The 26,478-nt window shown below is 35.7% G+C and overlaps 1 protein-coding gene across 1 annotated transcript; it reads right to left on the reverse strand.

Annotated features, from left to right (window-relative positions):
• Nucleotides 1-4,714: 4,714 nt before the first annotated feature.
• LOC110444710 (proton-coupled amino acid transporter 2-like) lies at nucleotides 4,715-23,723 on the reverse strand. The gene is made up of 10 exons (XM_021489077.1): nucleotides 23,624-23,723; nucleotides 19,835-20,077; nucleotides 17,537-17,627; nucleotides 15,620-15,708; nucleotides 14,071-14,163; nucleotides 13,320-13,404; nucleotides 12,284-12,571; nucleotides 9,153-9,331; nucleotides 8,614-8,786; nucleotides 4,715-5,856 (listed from the first exon to the last, which is right to left on the reverse strand). The coding sequence occupies exons 2-10, from the start codon at nucleotides 20,020-20,022 to the stop codon at nucleotides 5,588-5,590; spliced, it is 1,455 nt and encodes a 484-aa protein (XP_021344752.1). The 5' UTR covers nucleotides 20,023-20,077; nucleotides 23,624-23,723; the 3' UTR covers nucleotides 4,715-5,587.
• Between the last annotated feature and the right edge of the window lie 2,755 nt (nucleotides 23,724-26,478).

Below are 26,478 nucleotides of genomic sequence, written 5' to 3' on the forward strand. Positions count from 1 at the left end.
GATGTGTTGTTTCATATTATAATACTATACAGTACAGCTATTGATAAAGACTGGCGATATTGTTTCATATTTTCTTTCCTCCTTTAATAAAAGTCTGGATGTATCGGTTTATGTATTTATCTAATTTCGTATAGTAAAACTGTTTGTAATTAAAGGTTGGGTGTATTGTTTCATAATATCTTATTCTGGTGATCAAGGACTTTGGTCTATGTTTCTTAATACCTCATCTGTAGTAAGATGGTTAAAAGAAAGATAGGGTGTATTGGTTCATAATATCTGTGAGAAGGAAAGATTGAATTTATCGTTTCGTTATATCTTATTCTGAATAACAAAACGGTTGATTAAAAACTGAATATGATATATAAATCAGATATTTAAAATCACCACTCCACGTTTTTTATCGTATTGATATTTTAGAATCTATGTATAATGCGAATTCTGTTTGAAACTGTTAAATGACTTATTGTGTGTTGGTTTTTTGGAGTGGTAAAAATCAACGTAGTGCAATGGTGCCCATCCTTTTGCTTCTATGGCTGGAAAATTGCTTAGTAGAAATCTATGCATTTTCAGGCTTTGCTTTCACAGAATTGTTTTGACCTATTTTATAAAATTCTATGATTGTGGTTACGAAAATAACTGGGGATTTTTTGTAGATGATACAGAACGCTTGAAACAAAATATTAAGAGAAATTTTAGTAATGGTGTGTCAGAATGGAAATTTGCGTATTGTGTTGTCTTTATATTTTATTTTTTACATGTATCATTTCATTTTCTAAACAAGGCTTATTGGAAAACAGATATGAAAGAGATTGTTTCAAATGAGGATTGCTTGTTTGTTTCTTATTTTTAGTACATTCTCTTTTCTTCAATACTGAAAAAATACTTGTAAGTTACCTCCGAAATCATTTCTTGGTGAAAAAAAGAAGTAAGTTTTGTAAAGTAAAACAGGCAATGCATGTCACTCCGATGTAAGGAAGTCAAGGTTTCAGGTTGTCAAATATACTACTGAATCGTTAAAATAAGTAAATGAATATTGTCTTTTTTTCTTTTAATTCTAACATCTTAAATGTCTTGATATTTGTTACGGTAGATGTGTCAAAACATTAAGCAGAGAAGAACACAATTTCTTCCAGAACCTATATACTTATTATACTTTAAAGAATTAACCTTCGATAATGCGAGGACTGACAGGGCGTGGATCCGGAGTAGTAGTCAGCTATGGGAGCTGGCGATATAAGTGGGGTTGTGATACACACTGTTTGAATGTTTTCCCCAGTAACGTTACTTGCCATGCCGTAAATACGGCATCCTTTTTGTTAGCCAGTTAAAGTAGCTTCATTTATCTTGAAGATAATAAGCTTTTAAATAAACCCACTCTTAAACATGAGCTATTGTTTGTTTTTTCTCGGTCTTGTTTATGAATTGGGATAGACGTTATATTTTCGAGAGAGAAAACGTTTTGACACTGTCATTGGTAATACGAATGTAATGTGAAATATGTCTGCTGTTTGAATTTTAGTTAATAGTCCAGCTTACACTAAAATCTGTGAATATATTATCGTTTTACCATGCCTGAAACACAATAACACACACAGTTAACTTTGCTATTTTTGTTGTCTATAGAATAACAGACACTGAAAATGTCGCAAATGCCAGTAATAAACATATGCATACATCTTTATGTTATTTTAATTATATGATGTGTATACAACCAAAAAACCTGTGGAATGCTTCACAATAAACGCCGAGTATACTTGACAAACTAGGTACCAGTTGAAATATGTATAAACTCTTAGAATGATATATTACGCTCTCCAATTGTTAAATACGCTGAAACAATTACATACGTTATCATTATGAACAAGTCTGATACAACATGGATAAAGGTAGAAATACTGACAAGAATGACCCAAGAACGAAGTAAAAACAGGAGACGCGCTACCCGGAGTGTTTACAGGTTTTGCATTTTCCTAAGCAACTATTTTTCAATAGCAAAATACATCAGAGAGTATACATTATATTTCATCGACAATGATAACATTGTTTTTAGCTCACCTGACCCGAAGGGCCAAGTGAGCTTGACATGGTGTGGGTCGTCCGTCCGGCGTCAACTTTTTACTTTAAACAACTTCTTCTCAGTAACCAAAAGGCCTAGGGTGATGATATTTGGCCAGAAGCATGCTTGTATGAAGGGCTAACAAATTTGTTCAAATAAATGACCTTCATCAATTTTCAAGGTCACAGGGGTCAAATATGTAAAAAAAAAAAAATCAACTTCTTCTGAATAACCAAGAGGCCTAAGCTGATGATATTTGGCCAGTAACATGCTGGGATGAAGGGCTACCAAGTTTGTTCAAATAAATGACTTTGACTTATATTCAAGGTCACTGGGGTCAAATATAATAAAAACATTTAAACAACTTCTGCTGAATAACTGACAGGCCTAGGGTGATGTCATTTGGCCAGTAACATGCTGTATTAAAGGGCTACCAAGTTTGCTCAAATAAATGACCTTGATTTATATTCAAGGTCACAGGGGTCAAATATGTTTAAAACCTTTAAACAACTTCTGAATAACGAGAGGCCTAGGGTGATGATATTGGGCCAGTAACATGCTTGGATGAAGGGCTACCAAGTTTGTTCAAATAAATGACCTTCACCAATTTTCAAGGTCACAGGGGTCGAATATGTTAAAATCTTTATACAAATTCTGAATAACCAAGAGGCATAGGATGATGTCATTTGGCCAGTAACATGCTGTATTAAAGGGCTACCAAGTTTGTTCACATAAATGACCTTGATTTATATTCAAGGTCACAGGGGTCAAATATGTTTAAAACCTTTAAACAACTTCTGAATAACGAGAGGCCTAGGGTGATGATATTTGGCCAGTAACATGCTTGGATGAAGGGTTACCAAGTTTGTTCAAATAAATGACCTTCACCAATTTTCAAGGTCACAGGGGTCAAATATGTTAAAATCTTTATACAAATTCTGAATAACCAAGAGGCATAGGATGATGATATTTGCCAGTAACATGCTGGGATGAAGGGCTTCCAAGTTTGTTCAAATAAATGACCTTGACTTATATTCAAGGTCACAGAGGGCAAATATGTTTAAAACATTTAAACAACTTCTTCTGAATAACCAATAGGCATATGGTGATGATATTTGGCAAGTAGCATGCTGGGATGAATGACCTTCATCTTTTTTCAAGGTCACAGGGGTCAAATATGTTTTTAACCTTTAAACAACTTCTTCTGAATAATCAAGAGGCCTAGTATAATGCCAGTAACATGCTTGGATGAAGGACTACCAAGTTTGTTCAAATGAATGACCATGACATATATATTCAAGGTCACGTGGGTCAAATATGTTTAAAACCATTGAATGACTTCTTCTTAATAAGCAAAAGGCCAAGAGTGATGATATTTGTCCATTAACATGCTGGGATGAAGGACTACCAAGTGAATGACCTTCACCCATATTCAAGGTCACAGTGGTCAATATATGTTTAAATCTTTAAATGATTTGTTCTGTATAACCAAAAGGTCCAGGGTAATGATATTCTGCCAGAAGCATGCTGGGTTGGAAGACTATAAACTCTGTTCAACCTAATGTCCTTGTGCGACATTCAAGGTCACAGGCGTCATATGTTTAAATATTTTAATAGGTTCTTATGAATCAAACACTGATATTCTGCCTGTAGCTGTATTTTAGTCCACTTTTAACATCACAAGTGTGAGATTAATACCAGGTGAGCGATGCAGGCCCATTGGGCCTCTTTTTTTAATTGGTTGGGGAAATCGAAGCATTCTCTTATCTGGATATACGTATTTCAAATTGCATATACTAACAAATGTGTAATATTAATTCAAAATGATCTGATCAAGGACATTGTTATGATATTACGCCTACACGCCCATACATTTCGTGCTTTATGGATTTTATAATCTGTCAACTAACTGTTGTCATACTGTAACAATGTAAGGTGGCATTATACAAATCCATGGCAGTATAGATTGATCCTGACTAAAATGGAATATACACGCGGGATTGTGTCGTTTAAGCTTAAGATAAAATAGTAAAAATTCCTACTGACTGGTGTGTATTTAATCGTGAGTTGATAATACCATAATTTCTTGCGTATTACCCGCGGGATTTAGATCTTTACCTTGAAAAATTGCCCTATGCGTACTATCTGATGAAGCGGGCATTGTGACGAAAAGTCAACAAAAAGCCAAAAATAAAGTATGGGCTAGGCGATATCTTTGCTATCCAAAATCCTCAATTTGATGCATCTAAAGTTATTAACAAAAACGAAATTATAATCAGCAACTTGTATCATTAGATGTTTGCATGGAACATTCGTATTACCGGCACTCTATTATATCGTCTATGGGGATTATTAGGAGTCGCCATGGCTGTTTACAACAGAGTATTTAATGACACTAAGTAGATCAATGAAGTATAAAAACTCACAATTGAATCCGATCGCAAGAATCGATAACTAATATACATGTAGTTACATGTCCAGATAAGAACAGATGAGAGCTACATGTATCTGACGTTGGAAGAGAACCTGCTATTCTTTGCGTATAAGATGTTTTTTTGTATGTAGATAATAACTCGTGAGTAATCAGTAGATTATGTATCCTAAACATTACTTTTTCTGGTTTGCGGGCAATATTATAGAAATTAACAACAAAGGATATAGTCACTGTTTATTTCCAGAAAGGCATCGTTGACATTTAGAGTTTTGACATGTAGTTTCAATGAGAAGTGACAATGGTTCATCATAACAGGATAGATAAAAACGTAACACTTTTTCGCATGACTAACAGCAGCATAAGGAAAGTTTAACAACATATAAGTGAAGATTATATTTTACGTTATCTGCCAGTTTAATAATACTACATATAGTTATACCTTGATTCCGGATCATACAGTCTCCGATGAAATAAAAATGAGTTCTCCAGCAATGTCGAAAATAATATGCTTCACATAAAAATCCTGACCATCAGTTACAGTAAAGTTATAACGGACATTCTAATAAAAATGGCATACATCATCAAATTATACAAAACACATTTCTAGAAGTAAAGAATAGGTACATGCCTACACCTACAAAATGTAGTCTATGACATAAACCCGAAGCCTTCGAGAAGGTGTTTCGGAAATTGTTTTATTAGCTTTATCAAGCTACCTCTTTGTAACAAATGCATTGAAATTCTAACTCTGGTCGGCGCTTCAGATGTATTGTTCTAATCACGCACAAGAATGTTTCTTGCACATGTTGCAAATGATATTAAGGGGGAAATATCGATGACACTTTGTCCAAGCCATTAACATCCAAACTATGAGAACATAAAATATTGTTTTACTTTGATCATTTTTACAAGTAAGCTGTTCTAGTGTTGGATAATTTTCAACCAGTATGTATTTATTTTTGTTGTCTGTATTGAATACTTAAAATGCATCTAAGATAAGACATATGTAGATACAATGAATTAAGTGTGACGTATATTTCCTGTATACATAACAAGTAAAACTGTATATTAATAAATTGGATAAAATACAACACACATTACGCGTATCGATTAATTATCCTTAGAACCGCATCGACTGTGCCGAATAATGTAAAATTAATACCTAATAGAAACAATGATATATAGAGTAGAAGTTTAAATTTATGCTTGATTCGCTTCCATTTTGATTCTTCATCTTTCTCCTCTGGGACCCAAAGAATAAAAGTCATCATGAGTGGTGGAAAGACAAACGCTAACGAACTGCCACACATTGCGCCTACCAGTGGAAGTAATAGATCCATATTGGGGACAGCCATCGTGAACAGTGCTGAAACACACAAGACTGTATCTTAAATCTTATACCTGGCATAATGTAGTATTTATTTTATTGACCTCCTAATTAAAAGTCAACGTCAAAGATGTAAATTGATGAAAAGTATTGTTTTAAATACTGCTAAAAATGATAGCCAACGACAGTGTTATTGCTGGCGACCCCCTCAAGCATTCCTGAACTTCATCAATCCTTTTGTTGGCAGTTTGTTCAAACTTTAAAAACAAAAGCATTCCATACGTGTATATAAATCCGCAATTAATTACGTAGTTGACAACGACGTATAGCAACCCCTCTTTGCAAACTTTTAAATGACTGAAAGTTTAACGTGTAATTAGAGCTATCGCTGCCCTTAAAATGATAATGAAATAAGAGCACAATAAGATAAAGAGTATTGTCAATGACATCCTTATCTTACCTGCACTTAAATCAGACATAACTTACAATACACCCCCACCCACCCCACCTCTCCCCTCCCAGAATAAAACGTGTTCGACATTTCAGTATATGGAAACAAATAACAAGAGGCCCAGATGGCCTGTATCGCTCACCTCGATATCCAAGCAATCATGGCAAAATATTCTCCAAATGAGATCCAAGGGATTATGTCAGACCCCAAGGCCAATCCTTGTAGCACATATATCTGTATTCGATTTTTCATGCCCAGCAATTTTATGTATGGTTATGGGGTGGAGATCTCAACTGTTTCCAAGCTGTGACTCAGAAACTAGGTCCCTACGGTGGTGGCCAGACCCCAGTATCAGTTCTAATATCATGACTGAATTTGTCTCTTTTTGCCCAGCATTTGTATATATAGTTTTGGGGTGGGGATCTCAACCGTTTTAAAGTTATGACCCAGGGGTTAAGTCTGCAAGGGTGGGGCAAACCCTGGGGTCAATTCTAATATCATGACTGCATTCGTCTCTTTATGCCCAACAATTGTATATATAGTTTTTGGGTGGGGATCTTAACCATTTCGAAGTTATGACTCAGGGGTTAACTCTCCAAGGGTGGGGCAGTCTCCAAGGCCATCCTGGAAGCATATGTGCTTTCATCTCTTTATACTCAGCAAATGTCTATATGGTTATAGGGTGGGGATCTCAACTGTTTCCAAGCTGTGACTAAGAAACTAGGTCCCTAGGGGTTCGGTCAGACCCCAGGGTCTATTCTAACATCGTGACTGCATTCGTCTCTTTATGCCCAGCTTTTGTATATATAGTTTTGTGGTGGGGATCTCAACAGTTTTACAGTCATGGCCCAAGGACTATGTTTCCAAGGGTGGGGCCAGACCCTATAGCCATCCTGGAAGAAAATGTGCATTCTTCTCTTTATACTCAGTAATTGTATATGTGGTTATATGGTGGGGATCTCAACCATTTCCAAGCAATACACTTTTTTTGGCCCCACCCCTTAGCACGGGGGATCAGCCCCACCATTTGTTCAATTTTGAATCCCTGCCTCCCATGAATGCTTCCGACCAAATACGATCGATATCCATGGCATTGTTCTACAGAAGAAGTCGTGTATAGCAATATAGCCAAATTGCCCCCTTTTGGCCCCGCCCTCACCCCCCTGGGGGGTCAGCCCCACCATTTGTACAATTCTGAATCCCCACCACGTAGGGATGTTTGCAGTCTAATATGGTTGATATACACCAATTAGTTCCAGAGAAGAAGTTTCTTAAAGCAATATAACCAATTAACCCTTTTTGGCCCCGTCCCTCAGCCCCCTGGGGGGGGGGGGGGTCAGCCCCACCATTTGCACAGTTTTGAATCCCCACCACCTATGAATGCTTCAGAATAAATATGATTGATATCCAGTGCATAGTACTACAGTAGAAGTCGTTTGTAGAAATATAGCCAAATTACCCCTTTTTTGGCCGCGCCCCTCAGCCCCCTGGGGGGTCAACCCAACCATTTGTACAATTTTGAATCTCCACCACCTAGGGATGCTTCCAGTCTAATATGGTTGATATCCATCTCTTAGTTCCAGAGAAGAAGTTGCTTAAAGCAATATAGCCAAATTGCCCCCTTTTTGCCCCGCTCCTCAGCCCCCTGGGGGTTAGCCCCACCATCTGTACAATTTTGAATCCCCACCACCTCGGGATGCTTCCAGTCAAATTTAGTTAAATTCCAATCAGTGGTTAAGAAGGAGAAGTCGTTTAAAGAAATTGTTGACGGACGGACGACAGACGACGGACGCCACGGTATGGCAAAAGCTCACCTTGGTCCTTCGGACCCGGTGAGCTAAAAATGAAAGAAAGGACACAAATGTAAGTGTTCGAACGCAGGGCTTATCAATATTGATCATGTTGCTATACAGCAGTAGTAGAATATCTCGCTACGGAGGAGCTAAAACATATTTGTGTTACCAAAGGAACCTACGTGCACTCCAAATTGAATAAAAAAAATATAATGATAAAAAATGTCTACGATAACAATCCGCTTCGTAATTATGACCACGGTGGTACCCTTCAACTGAAGTTTTATTTTTTAATAGAGTAATGAAATAGATCGCATATCTAGGAATGTCAAGAATGCTATAAAATAAAATAGAAAAACCATTCCACGTTCTGTTAACAGTGAACACGAACTCAAGGCAATGGTGTGGAGAATCATTGTAGGAACCAGTATTTGCTTTATTAATACAGCCTGCTTCATTTAAAACAAATTGTAATATATATTTTTTTGTCAGCATTTTCAAAAAGCTATAATACACTAAATTACATGTTAGTCTTTCCTATTGCATACTTACTCATAAACAGCATAATGAGAAGTCTAACGATATATTCTCCGTATTTAACCAAGGTTCCGGATGTAACCCTCCTTTCGATGCCTTGCCAGATGACTTTTGAGGGCACAAATATTTGGAACCCGACCGAGGAATAAAGAACAAATACATTCAGCACCTTGATGCACTTATACAACCTGAAAAGAAAATATGATACAGTTTTGGCCATGGTACACAGTAATTGATTACAAGTAGTCATTTATGTTCGCTACTAGTATTACGAATGTATTTAATTATTTAAGGAACTTTAAAGTAGCTTTTTTATTAATTATTAAGTGTTTAAATGAATGTCACCATATCACTTGCCTTAACTGGTTCATCTACTGATCCATACTTTCTCATTTGTGTACATTGATATACATATTAGTTTATCATTTAGAGACAATTTCGTTACATAACATATCCAATATTTCATTCAGGAATGGATGTACATGCATGCACAATGTAGGTTTTGAATTGTTTTTATACTGAATTAAGTGAACAATTCTATATAAAACACCTACGCTTGGTCTGAAGGTAAATTCAAGAGCAGGGATGGTTCCGTCGCTTCACCAAACTTAAGGAAGCCGAAGAAACCGCATGCTGTGTAAAGACATACGACAATCGTCATCCCAAGCCCCGCGAGTCCGTTCCACCCGCCATACTGATGTTTGTTCACAATCCTGTTCTCGATTGGTAGAACCTGGTAAAAATAGAAATCATATGTGTTTAAAAGGTAAATAGATACACAGTATTATCACATAATGTACTGTGTTATTCAGGGAATGTACCCATGCCATATTTTTTGCGTACTAACTCATGTAATTTGACCTTCCAACCCTGTGATTGGTTGTAAGTTTCAATTGTTTTAATTGTGACGTCGCGCCTAGGACAAGTACATGACGTCACAGACTGACGCATTGGAGTCAAAATGGTGTTATTTTTACATTTCAAGGTTGCATACATATTGTCATTTTACACAAATGAATGCCACAAATTGTGTTTATGTGATAAAAAGGATCTTACATTCCTTTTCATTTCATATCAAATTTATGAAACTTGTCATAAATGTTTCATTTTTAGCTCGCCAAAAAAATCTCATGTGAAATGGAAACTCATGTAAGATCCTATATGTACACGTAATATTAAAAGGCAATAGTTTATGACGCCAGTTGATGTAACTTAATTTACCAAAAGATCTAGAAGACACACTTGGGAGTTTGAAATGTTAAAAAAAGCCATAATCGAGAGATACAAGTGGTAGTATAAACACAATAAGGCGTTAAAAAAACCTATATCAGACACATGTTAAGGGCTTATGTGGCTAATAGACACATACTAGAAGTTTAAAGAGATAGCAGACGACTATTTACAATTTAAGTATTATGCTAATACAGCAAATGGTTTAAAAAAGTAGTTGATATAAATAATTAGTTAAAAGGCGATAAGATATTCGATAATACTTTAAAATATTTGTTCATGTAGATACATATAAGTATTGATTAGGCTTGTAAGCATAAATACACGTAAGAGTTTAGAATGCAAGCATGTAGACATCCATGGATTTAAAAGACAACTTTATGCAGTTTTATAACTTAAAGGTCTTATATGTACATATTAACATATTACAGAGTTAATGTATACATACATGTAAGTAGCAATCTAAAATGTTAATATATATACACACATGTATATCTGTACATACACTTGATCAGATAAGTCTAAAAGCTAGTGGAATTACATTATCAACTAAAAACGCCAGTAGATGCACATTCTTAGTATTAAAACATGTAACGGATACATTGAACATAATATTCTTTTTAAAAACTAGTAGATACAAAGTATTAACATTAAAAAGCTATTATATTAAAAATCTATTATATATAGATTATCAATCAAAAACAAGTAGATACATATCATTAGCTAAAAAAACCTGATAGATACATAATATTTGTTAACATACAATGTAGCAAGTAGAGACACCCTAGATGTTTAGAAACTACTATATGTGTTCACTATAAACATATTAAGAATTTAAATGAAAAGATAGCATAGAAAACCCATTATGATATGCGACATATTTAAGCATTAAATAACATTCCATGCCGTGGTATGGTCCTGTTCCATGTTATAGGACCATAACACGGAACAGAATGCTGTTTTATGCATATCTTTACATTTTGATTTTCACATACGCACTTTTAAGAGGTAGAACAGCCCATGGAATTGCTCCAGGAATGTTGTCTCGTGACTTTCCCCATAAAGTTCGTGGAAATATACACAAAAACATCGATACAATTTCCATAATTTAATCAATCAATATATTTAATTCACATTTTATAATAGTCTTACATAAAACGCTTAATAATATTGAATCATAGTGGAGTCGTTTTGGCTTATATTCTTGCTAGTGCGGAGGGGAATAGCGACCCGGTAGTAAGTCGGACGCGTGGAGATATCACTACGCCTGTGCTATGGTCTCATAACACGGAACTGGTTTTAGTAGTGTTATATAGTGGAAATGCAGAGCAAATGTAAATATAATGAACATAACACACACACACACACACAGGTGACTGCTCCTTTACATTTTGCTTCATACAGCTGACTCGTCTTTCTGGGACTCGTCGTCGATGCTAGAGGCCAAAAACGTATTGGAAATACAAATTGTTTAACCTACTGTTGAAGCAGATGGACAGGTGCGTAAAACCATTTATGAATTTATTTAAAAATTTAGAGGATAACTGGTAAATTTCAAATTAAATAATCTTTAAAGTTTGTCTAGTGCCATAACTCAAAAGAGATATATGCAGGCATCAAGGTTTCAGCAACTCTTGAGGGCTAAATATGCACCAGCAGAGTCTACTACCTCAATTTTTGACATATGAACATAGCACAAACACACTTGATTGCGCTTATACAATTTTGTAATAAATACATTATGCAAAAAAAAAAGAATTACACTGTGTCATACAGCTGGTTCGTCCTTCTAGGACTCATCGGCAGGGTTTACAAAATTTGTAATCCAAATTGTCATTCTTATTAGGTGCGTAGCATTAAAGGAGTAATGGTAAATTGCAATTGATTTAGTCTCTAAAATGAGTATATCAGAATCGATAAACATTAGGAGTTAGTAAATACATTAGAAGCTGTCTAAACATTACATTTAGTTCGGTTTGAAAACTCAAAACTTAACAGTTGCATATACCGTATAAGGGGTTATTAAACCTTGCAAATGCAGAGTTTAACTGCTTAAGTATACGCATTAAGAGAACAATACACCTAGCAAACACAATTACACCTTACATATCTGGTTCTACGAGGGCAGAAAATCCTTGCGCCGGCGGGTATTGAGATACATTTGATATGATCTGATTTGTAGTTCATAAAATCCATCTCAAGACCCATTGCTTTTTATACCTCATAAACCTCAACAGATCAGGATTCAATCCTCAAAGAAAACGAAACACATCAACGGAAACGGAGGAGACACAAGAGGAAAGACAATATGCTACTCGTAAAAACTGAAGTCGAAAGCAGGTATTTCTCAATATATCGCGTAACTTGACTGTTTATGAACTTTATAGCTATTACGTATATGGCTATCACAGTATTCATATTGTGGACTAATATTGTATTGACTAATTATACTTACCGATCCTATACCTTCATAAGAAAACATGATATTCGAGATGGCGATCAACACTAAACCTCGATCATCATACACTCCCGTAAACCATGGTCTGGTATCAACGTTCGGTAAGTCTTTACACATATATTGAAACACAATTACGATGTTGATGCAGGAAACGATGTTGCCTAGCGTAGAGAATGGTGCTAGAACGGTCAAGGTCGTTGTCATGCAGATCGGTATTGCCATCACGCAGAACACAACAATATAGGGGCGCAGGAACAGTTGGTTATCAATGTATAAAGGCACAAGCTGTAAGGATAGTAAAATATATAATAAAACTGATTCACATCTCATCTCGAAGCAAATCTGATCTCAAAGTTATTGTAGCAAAACAGCAACTGAGAAGAACCCAAGACGACAGGAAAGACAAAAACATACACGGAAGAGACAACAAAGAAAACGACAGGAGCAAAGGAAGTCGCAACAAAAAAGGAAAGACAACGACAGAAGCGCCGGAAGTCGCAAAACAAAAGGAAAGACAAAAACAGAAGCGCAGTCGAGACCAAAACAACAGCAAAGACAAAAACAGGAACGGAGGAGACAACAAAACAAAAGAAAGACAGCGACAGGTACGAAGGAGAAAACAATACAATATGAAAAACAACAACAGGTATGGAGGAGACACCAAACCAACAAGGAAAGACAACGACTGTAACAGAAAAGACACCAAAAATAAAGGAAAGACATCGGAGGAGACACCTACACAAAACAATATGCAACTCGTCAAAACTGGAGTCGAAAACAGGTATTACACAAAAAGAATCCCAAGCATGAAACACCAACATTGCATGTTCTGTTAATTATTTCATTTGATTCACAAACAATGCTAGAGATTATTCGTTTTTATCTTTAATCTATTTACAATGGCATTCCATTCATTGTGTCAACATTCTAATATGAGTGATTTCAAACGTTTTAGTTAGACTCTTTTCAGTAAACAACAGTATTTTGATGTTATGCAGTATTTTCAATATATACGTATACTAGTTATAGTCACCTGTTGCATGTAAGCGGCCGCAGTTGATATGTAGACAATACAGTAACCCACATTGGCTACGGTCAGCACTACAGCTATAACTGTCCTGCAAAGCGACGAACATGTGCACCATCCTTTAATAAATTCAACATTACAAAGAAACACACAAATCTCGCTTGGATTGTCACGTGTGCTGATAGCAAAGCTTCATTAAGCTATTACAGTTCAGATCAAAATACTTACAAATGTACAGTACTGTTCTTGGAAAACATATAAAAGAATTAAATCTGAATTGTAAAATAATCTACTAAAAGATCAAACAAATGATTCACTGAACTGTTAAGGCGGTGTCTTCATTAATGGTGTAGCATTCATTCGAGGAGCAGATGGTGTCGTTTAAAAAAGAACGCTTTCCTGGTCTCAAATTCAGGAACGTAAGCTTTTTGCCTGTGTATGATATCAAACATCAGTCAGGGAACCGTCAACAACAGTGTCTTTATAGGGAATAAGTCAGGTATCAATTCTGTAACCTAAGTAACATAAACAAGTAACATTATAAAACTAGTCCATCAGAAATCCCCACAGAGAGAGAATGGAATAAAATCGGAGAGGAGGCCACGTATTATTAAGTCACAAGTCATATTCACATATAAGGAGATACGACTAGCTATCGATAAATGTACATATATATCAATGTTTATAAAATGAAATATTTATATGCATATAAAATTCATGTCATTAACGTTTGAAATCCAAACCAATCAATACATACTTTGCCGTTTTAGCGAAGTTTCGTGAGCACTGAGGGCCGATAGACATCGCGTATTCAAACAGATCAACATAGTCAAGAGCTGGTAAATTATATCTGAAGAAAACAAAATCAAATATAAGAATGTTTCAAAATCTCAAATATGGGACACATGAAAAATAATCCATTGTTTCAAAATATTCTGTATTCACTGCATTTTGTATAATTCCTTTCACATATATTTAGTCCTACATTTATATTAATCATTGATCTCTCGGAGATGACAGCATGTTGAATTTTGAATTTTTATTTAATACCACACTTGCAGTAGTCAAGGAAACCCCTTAGGTCATGCGGAATGTTACTTTCAATATTAAATATTAGGAACAGATTATTTCCGAAAGAAAACAAGGATATAAAAAATAGAACAAATGTCACTCGAAGTCCCAATATATCGGCCTCCTGGCCTTCTTCAAGGGCGAAAGTCAACAGTTGTTTCAAGTAACGTCCATCTTGCTTATTATAAGGTACCGGACGGCATGCTTTTATGACAAATATACATACTTTGCAGTTGTGTTAAATACAAATTATAAAGACATATTGTATGATTTATGACTTTCCGAAATATTAACAAGAGTTGTTCTGATATTGTTTAAGTATATAAATCTTAACTCTGTGAATGTCTGTGTAGTTTTCAGGTCTCTATAGTCAAAGTAGCTAAATTCTTCAAGAAGTATAACACTGCTGCACTGAACGAGCAATCTTAACGTCGTCTTTATGCGTTTATTCTGGTCTCGTCGGAATTAGCAGCTGAACATTTATACAGTAGAGGTACCATTTATATATTTTACGCTTTTAAAAATTTCCTATCGATTACCATGTAACGTACCAGAATGGCATATACACACTTGTTAACAAATAGGTCAGAATGCTTGATCTGAATATATAAACATGATATACACACAGGTAAAATTGGCATAAAGCAAGCTCCGAGATGGAAAAAATATGTTTAAATAAACTGATATTTGCTTTAACAAATAACACGTTAATTGCTAATAATACTAAAAGATTCATTATGAACTTTATGTACCTTACACATTGTTTAATTGTTCCCACACTGAAAACAACATACACAATCTAGAATTTAGTTGACGAATATGTTGTTGTTTTTATGAGAAAAGCTATCGACTTATTTTGTGACAATTACATATCACTTTATACCATGTACCTTAATCATCCATAAATTCAGCTACGACGGTACTTCAATACATAACATGATTTACGTAACAAAGAAGCATACCACTCCTTTTTCATGTGAATACACTGCCACTTAATTCGTCCGTAGACAACGGGTTACGATGTTGTCAACGTCATATTTCTGTGACGTTGATATTTTATTCTAGCCGTGACACAAGAATTTCACAATAAAATATAACTATACATATATTATTGTGTTAACGTGTTAGATCTACATAAAAGCTCTGTATGTAAACAACCGGACCTATGGTAGAAGATCTGGTTCGCACATGGCTTAGCGAAAGATATCATTCTGGGGTGTCTGTATTTACAGTACCGTTTACACATCGTCTGGGAGCAGTTTATCAACGTGAGAATGTTGAAGCTTGCCATCCATCCCATTGCCATGATCCCAATGGCGCCCGACTATAAAAACATACAGGATTGGAAAACGAATTAGCTTTGTTATGTCATATACACATATGATATAAATGAAAGTATCATGATTGGTGAAGCATGTAAATTACAACTACTGACGTCTTCGATGGTAATTAAAAAACTACTAATCAAACTGGCCTTACATCTACGATAATGTAGAACAGTATTTCCAAACACCAAGTGCTTCATATCAGGCTTCATGAAAGCCTGCAATCTGCATTTTGTACAGTTTAACCTTAATAACGGCATTACTATGACGTTGGAGAACAATTTCAGTTCAAATGTTCCTGCCTGTATCCGTCGCCTTTGACATTATTGATCAGGTAATCATGACATTTTATGCTATTTTGTAAAGTAACTTTATAGAATAACAGTTACAAGTGATAGAAGATAATGTGTGCTACATATGGAACCATCATTTCAGATGATAATATTGCAGGGGGCGGAGCTAGGACCATGCCAAATACCCAAAATGCCTATGTCCTAAGCCAATCTGTACGTACCACATTCATGCAGATATATTTACATTTGTGCTGCAACCCACTTTATGAACATAACCAGCAGAAAGGCATTTCATATGAGAATGAAAGCAAAAACTATCGTGACGTAACATGTGGTTTACTTAGGATGTCATCGATTAACCTTGTTCAATGAGAGTCCTGTCGCTTCGCTTCGGATAACAGTGAGAATGCCCCTTGCGTCAAACGCTCAAATGACTACTGTTAATTAATGGCGTCAATTCTATTTACATCGGTCTGTTTTGCCAATTTCGTTTAAAGGACGACGCATATATACAAAACGCAGTAAATAAATGCATGATTATTGAAGAACAAGTAAAAAGAATTAAACAATTATTCTATACTAAAACAAAAAAAGATGAATTGAACGGCGTTTATAAGATTTTCATGCCGGTATGAAAATAAACACATGCCTTTCAATCCCTATGTACACCAAAAATGTCTACCGGTACCTAGAGAAACTCCAGAGGCAACATTTGCATTGTGTAATGATCTCTCATTTTGAGTCAAGTTATTTGAAGAAGCTTTGCATTTTACAATACGCTTTATGAAATTTACATTCAGCCTGTATGTGTTTTAATGTTCTTAATTATATAAACAGTGTTTCATTATGCTTATGTACTTCTTGGTAACGATCAGAACTGGTGCACCAGTTGACGTGATGAGCTAGTATGAAACACTCACTTGTTTAGGTTTCACTTCTCCATAGATTTTTTTAAACGTTTTTACCATAAACGGTATTCGTTAAATATTGTTTTAATGACGGAGTCATTCACGGCTACTAGTTCTGCTTTGTTATAAACTGGAACCAAGTGAGGATAGTTGCTTTACAGACAAATCCGTTGAAAAGGATATGCTGTTTGTTGCTAAAGGTGTGTAGTACATATGTAAGTATGTTATATTGGAAGAACTATCAAATGCGTATTTGTAATATATTGTAGGTTAACAGTCTGTACCTGATAATTTGACAACATATGGGTATTTCGGTAAGTAACAAAGATATCAGGTATCATCTATATATATACACACACGTAAAACTAATAAACTTCAACCTTTCATTGAATTGGTCATTTGGCAACAGATGTCAAATTTGTATTTCATATGTAAATACCAAGCCGAAAGCTATGTGGATTGAACGGATTATATCACGAGCTCTACCGCCTACTGGTGTTATATATGATTTTTTTCATATTTTTACATGAATTTTTGCTATTGATAAATACTTTCCGTCTTTAAATACAAGAACCTGTTGTATACGATATCTGCATAAAATTCGAAGGTAACTGTAAAAAACATACCCATAGTCCAACAAGCTTTACTGCGTATGGCATGACAAGGAAACCAGAGCCTACAAATCCTCTTAGAAAATGCATAAACCCCACAAAGTCTCTGCAAAAAAAATGTTATGAAAATAATCATTACAAATGCAAAGGAAGGTTTGTCGATTCGTTCAATTAAGACTCAACAATGGTACTTAAGGTCAAACGAACGAAAATCCATGTCTTAAGTGTTCCGAACGTATGTTGTGGTTCAGCGAATGAACTACTAGCATACTGTATAACATGAAATTTCCCCCTGTCAAACTGTCGGGGAATGATGCATATTTGCCTATTTTTATTTTCGCCCTCACATTTAATTACTTTGCATATTATGTTGTTAACTAATGTTCGCTGTAGTGATTAATTCACTTTATATTTCAGCGGGCGAAAAGTGCGAAAATTTAACCGTCGCGAAAATTCCCTGTGTACAGTACTTGTAAATCTTTGTGTTATTTTATTGTGTTGGTTCATAATCTTACGTATGCGTACATAACGTATATATATTTCATATGACTCTTTATATCTACTCCATCAATGTGTAATGAAATCAAACAGCGCCTAACGATAGTGATGTTACGAGGACATAGAAATTAAACTGGTACGTATAATTCGGAAACGTATCAATGCATTGTTGTGATGCGCAAAGACTTCAAAATTACTTTAAAATGATACTCTATTGAAGAAAACATTAGCTTCAATCCTGGTATTACAGGCGTTCTCATAATTTAGTTGCCTTAATGAATGAAAAATATATAATTCCAACAAAAACAAGAGGTCCAATGGGCCTGCATCGCTTACCTGGTATTAATCTCACAATTGTAACCTTAAAAGTGGAATAAAATAAAGCTACAGGCAAAATATCAGTAACTTAACTTAAAGTCATCCAGAAGAACCTGTTAAACAATTAAAACACATTTGACCCCTGTGACCTTGAAAGTCAAACATGGACAAACTTCATAGTCCTTCCTCCTAGAATGCCACTTGCCAAATATCACCACCTTATACCTTTTGTTTATTGAGAAGACAATTTTTCAAGATGTATCCACTATGGACCAGATGTGACCATGAAAGTGTACCAAGGTCATTCACAGCAAAAAACAATCACCCTGTATGCTTTAGTTATTCTGAAGAAGTGGTTTAAAGATTTCAACATATTTGACCCTTGTGATCTTGAATATGGGCACTGTAATTCATTTAAACAAACTTCGTAGCCCTTCATGCCAACATCCTTCTGGCCAAATATCATCACCCTGCATGGACCTTTTGGTTATACAGAAGAAGTCGTTTAAAGGTTTTTAAGACAATTGACCCCTTTGAATATGAGTGAAGGTCATTTGTTTGAACAACTTGGTAGTCCTTCATCCCTGTATGCTACTGACCAAATATCATCACCCTGGACCTTTAGGTTTTACAAAAGGAGTTGTTTTAAGGTTTTAAACATATTTCACCATTGTGACCTTGAATATTTATCAAGGTAATTCATTTGAACAAACTTGGTAACCCTTCATCCCTGCATGTTACTGGCAAAATATCATCACCCAATGCCTCTTGGTTATTCAGAAGAAATTGTTTACATGTTTTAAACATATTTGACCCCTGTAACCTCGAATATAGGTCAAGGTCATTTATTTGAATAAACTTGGTAGCCCTTCATCCCAGCATGTTACTGGCCAAATGTAAGCACACTAGGCCTCTTGGTTGTTCAGAAGAAGTTGTGTGAAGGTTTTAAACATATTTGACCCCTGTGATCTAGAATATAAATCAAGGTCATTTGTTTGAACAAACTGTGTAGCCCTTCATCCAAGCATGTTACTGGCCAAATATCACCCTATGCCTCTTGGTTATTCAGAAGAAGTTGTTGAAAGGTTTTAAACATACTTGACCCCTGTGACCTAGAATATAAGTCAGGGTCATGTATTTGAACAAACTTCGGGCCAGGTGAGCTAATAAAACAAAGGAATACCTTTTACACTCACAGTATAATAACTATATAAGAAAGTATGGTTAGTTGATTCTATGATTGTCTGATGTATTTCTTGCCCAGAAATATACGAGGAGATGACTGTATTCTTTTTCTGGAAATCATGGTGACGTTTTGTAACGTGCAGGCGGTCACCCATCCAGCTACCGACCACGCTCGACGTTGCTGAACTAGTGAGCGGGTCCCCGGGTTATACCGCATAGCTGGAAAAGTTAGTTTGCCAGTAGGTCAGTACTTTCCTCAAAAATTCCTTAGCTGTTTCAGGGTTTTTTGTGTCTGATGAATTTTATACTCACGATATCTGGTCTTTGGTATATGATTCAGAGAGTGCTAAACAACCATCCTTGCTTTCGGGTCCCGCGGGAGGTAGCGCGGGTTTACCATTACAGTGTGTAATAGGTGGTTTCCCGTCCAGATAAAGTTCTGTTGACTCTGATTTGGTGCCATAACCAGTCCTATTAGACACCAACGTTTGAAGTTCCATAGTATTTTTAGAAATTGTGTCACAACCCACTAGTTCCACAACTTACAGTTCAATCCTGCAGAAAAGAAGAAAAAAAACACCAACGTTACGTTGGTGTATCTATCTCTATATTTTTGTACAATTAATCGCGAATGATGGATTTCATTTTAAGTGAAAGGGGGTGGGGCATAACATTTATTTTATTTAATCGAATATAAAAACAAAGGACAGCTTGTGAATGCACTTTTTTCATATTGCGTTAATTCTATTGGTCCTTTCCAGTGAAATATCAAAACAATATTTTATCTTTTAATATCGTGATAGGATAATCAAATAATTTACAAAACAAGAGGCCCAATGGGCCTGCACCGCTCACCTGGTATAAAGCTCACACTTGTAACCTTAAAAGTGATCTGAAATAAAGCTACAGGCAAAATATCAGTATTTATGATTAAAATTCATTCAAAAGAACCTGTTATTTTTTTTTTAATATTTCACCCCAAATATTGAAAGTCAAACAAAGTCATTATGTTGAACAAATTGTATAGCCTTTCATCTCAGGTTGCAACTTGCAAAGTATCAACATCCTGGGACCCATGGTTATTCAGAAATGGTCGTTTAAAGATTTAAACAAATTTGACCCCTGTGACCTTGAATATAACTCAAAGTCATTCACTTTAACAAACATAGTTGGCCTTGATCCCAGCATGCTACTGACTAAATATCAACATCCTGAGCCTTTTGGTTATTCATAACAAGTTCTTTAAATAGTTTGAACATATTTGCTCCTTGTGACCTTGAATATATAGAAGAAGTTGTTTAAAGTAAAATGTTGACGCCGGACGACGGACGCCGTACGCCGCACCACGGCATAAGCTCACTTGGCACTTCGTGCCAGGTGAGCTAAAAACTCAGTATCATCTAGTTCAGTTGAAACATTGAATTATTCAACGTACAATTATTCAGCATCAGCTATAAGCACCAATTAAGGTGACGATACCACCCTCATACTTATACTCGTACATATTATACTAACAACTTGTTGAGTGACATTTGTGTTCTATACTATATATATATATATATATATATATATATATATATATTGCTACTGTGCACAGATACAGATGCAACAGTATCAAGATTTCAAAATAACCGTGATAAATATGAAATAGCGTTATCTGCATGTCACACATGTGCAAGTTTTATCTCTAGACACGAATTCATTACATATTATAACTGTGGAAATCATAATCAACTTTCTAACAATCATTTACATTCACTGTATCTCTTCATGTGTGCCTGTTTGTAGATTTACGTGGTATTTATCTTACCCNCACGTAAAATGCGGAATATAGTGAATTGTTATACATGTATCAAAAGTAGAATGAGTGAATATGTAAGGGGAGCAGAACGAGAACTCCGGGAGCGGGTTTACGAAAGTGTGGCGGCAAAATTATGGATATGGCTGATGAACCAGTGGTCTGCCAATGTCTACATCAACCACTGAACGGGAAATATCGCTGTTGAAAGGACAGCAAGACATTGCGTTTACAATCCCGTGAAGGGGCAACTCACAACGTGTAGTTGCGTTTTATAAAAACATGCTTAATTAGATGTACAACTAGAATCAAACTCTGACAGCAAATGATTGTATATCAATCAGTGAAACCATGAAGTGATATACGTATACATACATACCTGTTACATCCTGGTAAAAGTTGTTTTCAGAAACACGTATATAAGCTTGATAAACGTCTTTAAATATACGTTATGTCTGACGCAAATATATTTGTGTTTTATATATCGTATACAAAACTTAAATTTGTCTTTTTGATGTTTTGTGCAATAGTTTAGGGTATAATCTACCTACAAATTACGTATGGGCCTGCAACGGCAACAGGGCTTTGATGTGGCAAATTATCATAATATTTGATATTCTGCCATGAATATTAAAGACCATATCTTAAATATGAAATTGAAATGCATACACAATTAGGACGGTGCGAAATCGTTAATGCTAATGACGTGTTCCGTAGCAGCGCTTATAGCTGCGACTAGCGACATTATAACCTTTATAGCGAATACCTTACTAACTGTTTTATTGAGTATTAGCAATCTACTGTAAAAGCTAGGATATAAATAGCTGTTCACAACACTTTTTTCAAAGTTGAAATGTCTAGAAGCTGTTATACAATGATGCTGATACTATCCTTGTATGATTCCCAATTATGTTGTCATTATTTTTTACAAAACCATCCAAAATCGCATAGTCGTTATTTCGGTTGTTTGATTTTTTTTTTATCAGAGCAATGGATACCAAAATAGAAAAAATTGTTTTTCTTTTAATGTTTAAGGAAGACATTTATTCTCAAACAAAATTCATACCATGATTTATAATAACTAGGCCTACACTTGCTTAGGAATAGGTATGCGGCACCTAGCATTAACAGTTGATGTGGCTGAACAATACACATACTGACATACTGGCATACACATTGGATACAACATACTAAAGTAGCTTTCATTAAAAAGTAGCCAAATCATTACAGGTGCTAGGAACATTTCCGCAACAGATATTAATCCTGCCTTCAATTTAATCATAATATTGCGTCGTTATTTTACGAAATGTATAACATAAAAACGCGTATGATATACATTGGTGAACACAAAAAGCCCAAACGTGAACACGTGTCGCTGTTACGTTCAACTCGGTAAATATATGTTTTATCAAAACATAGTTCATGCTTTTCTTATAACATTTCAATAAAATGTTAAAAAGGGTAAGCTATAGGATTTACCTTTGCCCACATCATCTACCCAGTCTGACGCTCATTATATGGTAATGATAAGAAGGTAACTACGTATATACATAGTCGCAGTTCGGGTACAGTAGTCGGTTTAAGCCAGTGAAAGAATATGTAAATCAGCAATGACAACTTTACTAGAGCGTTAAGATGCGGCGAGGACGATAAATCTCTACACACAATGCAGCCTTTGTTACAATAAAAATACAAAACTCTGTTGCCTCATAAAACTTGATACGCCATATACCTGTTTAATGCATGCATAGACCTTTATACAAATATTAATGTGAGTTTATTTCCCTTCGTAATACTGATAATGGAAAAGAATCCAAATTATATGCAATAAATGGTCTACTCAACTGTTTGTTGTAAACAAATGTGTTTGTATTTAAGGCATATACGACTTTTCGTTTCATGATATCTTACATTACTTATTTTATCATTACAGTCCCTATACAGCAAGGCTTTTTAGTCATCAACCAGGCTTCAAATCAGAATACCGTACTTTTGATTCCTATGGTCAATTTGTTTTTCTTGGACACCGTATTCATTACACCAAAACTCGATAAAATCATGACAAAACCAAAATAATAATATTATTAAATTTTGAATTCACCAAGAAACTAGAAAATCATGCCGACAAATTTATGTTTAACGGGTTAAATCTATCATAAATCAAGTTTATCAGACGAAAAAAACTACACTTTGGATGGCAGGTACAGTAGTATTGTTTGTAACCCCGACTAGTGCTTCACTGTTATCTTAAGCATAAGATTATATGTACTGCTGGAGAATATTTTAGTAGAACTGACCCTTACCTTCGTCCACATCCATCGCTTAGAGTCTCAACTCATATCCAGGAGGATTGTGAAATGAAAGTTGCTGAAAGCCTGACACACAACACCGTTTGAGCGAATGGCAGAGATATGTAAAATAGCGAGAAATGTATGTATCTTGTCCACTAGAGCGCAAAGATGAAGCGAGGACGATATAATCTCATATACAATGCTAGCAGTGTTAGATAGGTGATTTATTTTTAAATATTTGCTTTTATGGCTCTTAAATCATGTTAAACACCTATACATACGTCTTAATAACATTGCCCATATTTATTATAATTATGGATGATTATTATGACAGTTACTGAAATATAATTACATCCTCCTAATATACATTTTTTTTAAACTCACACTTATAAAGATCAAACACATGGAGAGACACATAAATATCTCTATTATACTAGGTCTTATACCCTACAGAAGCACACTTTTATTTTGCACCAATAAGCTTCATAGTTGTTGATATTAGCCATCACTGAAGTATACACGAGTTTTAACTTAAGGTTACGTAAATATTTACATATTTTATTTATATAATATCTTTCATCTATTAATAAATAATCGCGTATTGATCTTTTTCCAATACGCGAGCATTTCCACACCACAAAATTTCCACCTTTTTTTATACTACGTAGTCACATTTTATACTATTCATTGTCTTTATGTGTGTCTTTGTGTCTTTGTTCATATTTTGCCCATAGTTTGATCGTTTTTGTTTTCGGATAACGCTTCTGACACTTTGGCATTTCCTTTTTTTTCTTTTGTATACGGTATCATACTTCCCTACTATCTGACAGGGGCCAATTAAAGTGGTTCAGGCGTTTGACATTCTGCTACCACTAGCCCTCCACCGCCGGGTTGTGGGTTCGGGACCTACTTGGGGGACTCGCCAGGTACTGGCCTAAGTCGGTGGTTTTTCTCCGGTTACTCCGGCTTTCCTCCACCGTCAAAACCTGGCACGTACTTACATGACCATAGCTGTTAATAGGACGTAAACCACAAACAAACAAACCCTACTGTATGACCTAGATTTTTACTCTGTTCCAGTGGCATTGTTAAGTTTTTTTTATTACCGTTGAAACTATGTCTTCGAGGAACTTAGTGACAAGATATGGTTTATCTGGCACTGAACACCATCATTATTATACAATTATGGACTTTTGTGCTGGTGAATATGACGTGATATGAACCTGAAAGAGTGATATTGACTGAGGCGAAGCCGAGGGTAATATCACTCTTTCAGGTTCATATCACATCATATTTACCAGCACAAAAGCCCATAACTGTTTTATTATATGCTTCAACAATAAAATAAAACAAAACTAAACTAAAGGTTGTGATTTTTGTACGCGAGCCTCCGTGTAAAATTTAGCCAGGTTTGAATACAACAGTTCATCATTGTAGCTTTCGAAGGCATCGTCTGGATTCTTTATCTTAAGATAAGCATGGAGGACATGCACTGCGTGTTCAATGGCCTTTTTTACGAATAGTTTTGGTAATTTTCCTAACGGAAGAGAAACGTTCGCCAGCAGCCATTTTCTAATGTCGTCTGACAGATCGCGTTCCAGTCTAACTGCGCATGCGCTACGACAGGTTCCGGGGAATTTCCATACAGGCTATATTAAGAAATCGATATTCACCGGATAACCAGTCTACCTGCGTTTTTGAGGGCTGGTCACATGTATAGGATCCGACCAATGTGATTGCGAGAACTGGAAATGTTCATACATATAATAATATACAATTATGGACTTTTGTGCTGGTGAATATGACGTGATATGAACCTGAAAGAGTGATATTGACTGAGGCGAATAAATACTTGACAGCCATATCTGCCGTTCATTTCCCAAATTAGTGATAAGTCTTACCCACTAAGATATATCCGCAATGTATGTAATTTATTTCCTTAAAAGATGATTCACTTAAGCATTGCAAAATTATACAAATTAAAGAAAATACTCCATTAATTATTGCGTTCTGTATCAATATACAAAATAAAATATAAAGTAGGAATGCTACGAACCTCGTGCAGTACATTGGGGAATGCTACGAACTACGTGTAGAACATTGGGGAATGCTATGAAACCCGTTTAGTACATTTGGGAATGCTATGAACCCCGTGTATTACATTGGGGAATGCTATGCACCCCGTGTAGTACATTGGGTAATGCTACGAACCCCGTGTAGTACATTGGGGAATGCTATGAAACCCGTGTAGTACATTGGGGAATGCTATGAACCCCGTGTATTACATTGGGGAATGCTATGCACCCCGTGTAGTACATTGGGTAATGCTACGAACAACGTAGTACATTGGTGAATGCTATGCACCCCGTGTAGTACATTGGGGAATGCTATGAAACCCGTGTAGTACATTGGGGAATGCTATGAACCCCGTGTAGTACATTGGGGAGTGCTATGAAACTCGTGTTGTACATTGGGGAATGCAATAAAAACCATGTAGTACATTTGGGAATGCTAGGAACCCCGTGTAGTACATTTGGGAATGCTATGAAACCCATGTAGTGCATTGGGGAATGTTACGAACCCCGTGTAGTACATTGGGGAATGCTATGAACCCGTGTAGTACATTGGGGAATGCTATTAAACCCGTGTATTACATAGAGGAATGCTATGAACCCCGTGTAGTACATCTGGGAATGCTATGAACCCGCGTAGTACATTGGGGAATGCTATTAAACCCGTGTATTACATTGGGGAATGCTATGAAACCCCTGTTGTACATTGGGGAATGCTACGAACCCCGTGTAGTACATATGAGAATACTACGAACCCCGTGTATTACATTGGGGAATGCTACGAACCCCTTGTAG

This window comes from Mizuhopecten yessoensis, unplaced genomic scaffold (assembly GCF_002113885.1).
Source record: "Mizuhopecten yessoensis strain PY_sf001 unplaced genomic scaffold, ASM211388v2 scaffold2049, whole genome shotgun sequence".
Taxonomy (NCBI): Eukaryota; Metazoa; Mollusca; class Bivalvia; order Pectinida; family Pectinidae; genus Mizuhopecten; species Mizuhopecten yessoensis.

What these genes read in the sequence shown, in the direction of transcription:
- LOC110444710 (XM_021489077.1), bottom strand. Translation starts at nt 20,022, where the DNA reads ATGGAACTTCAAACGTTGGTGTCTAATAGGACTGGTTATGGCACCAAA. An exon ending in TAAAGCTTGTTGGACTATGG is followed by an intron (nt 15,709 to 17,536) that starts GTATGTTTTTTA and finishes ATGTTTTTATAG; the next exon opens with TCGGGCGCCATTGGGATCAT. An exon ending in AACTTCGCTAAAACGGCAAA is followed by an intron (nt 13,405 to 14,070) that starts GTATGTATTGAT and finishes GTCGCTTTGCAG; the next exon opens with GACAGTTATAGCTGTAGTGC.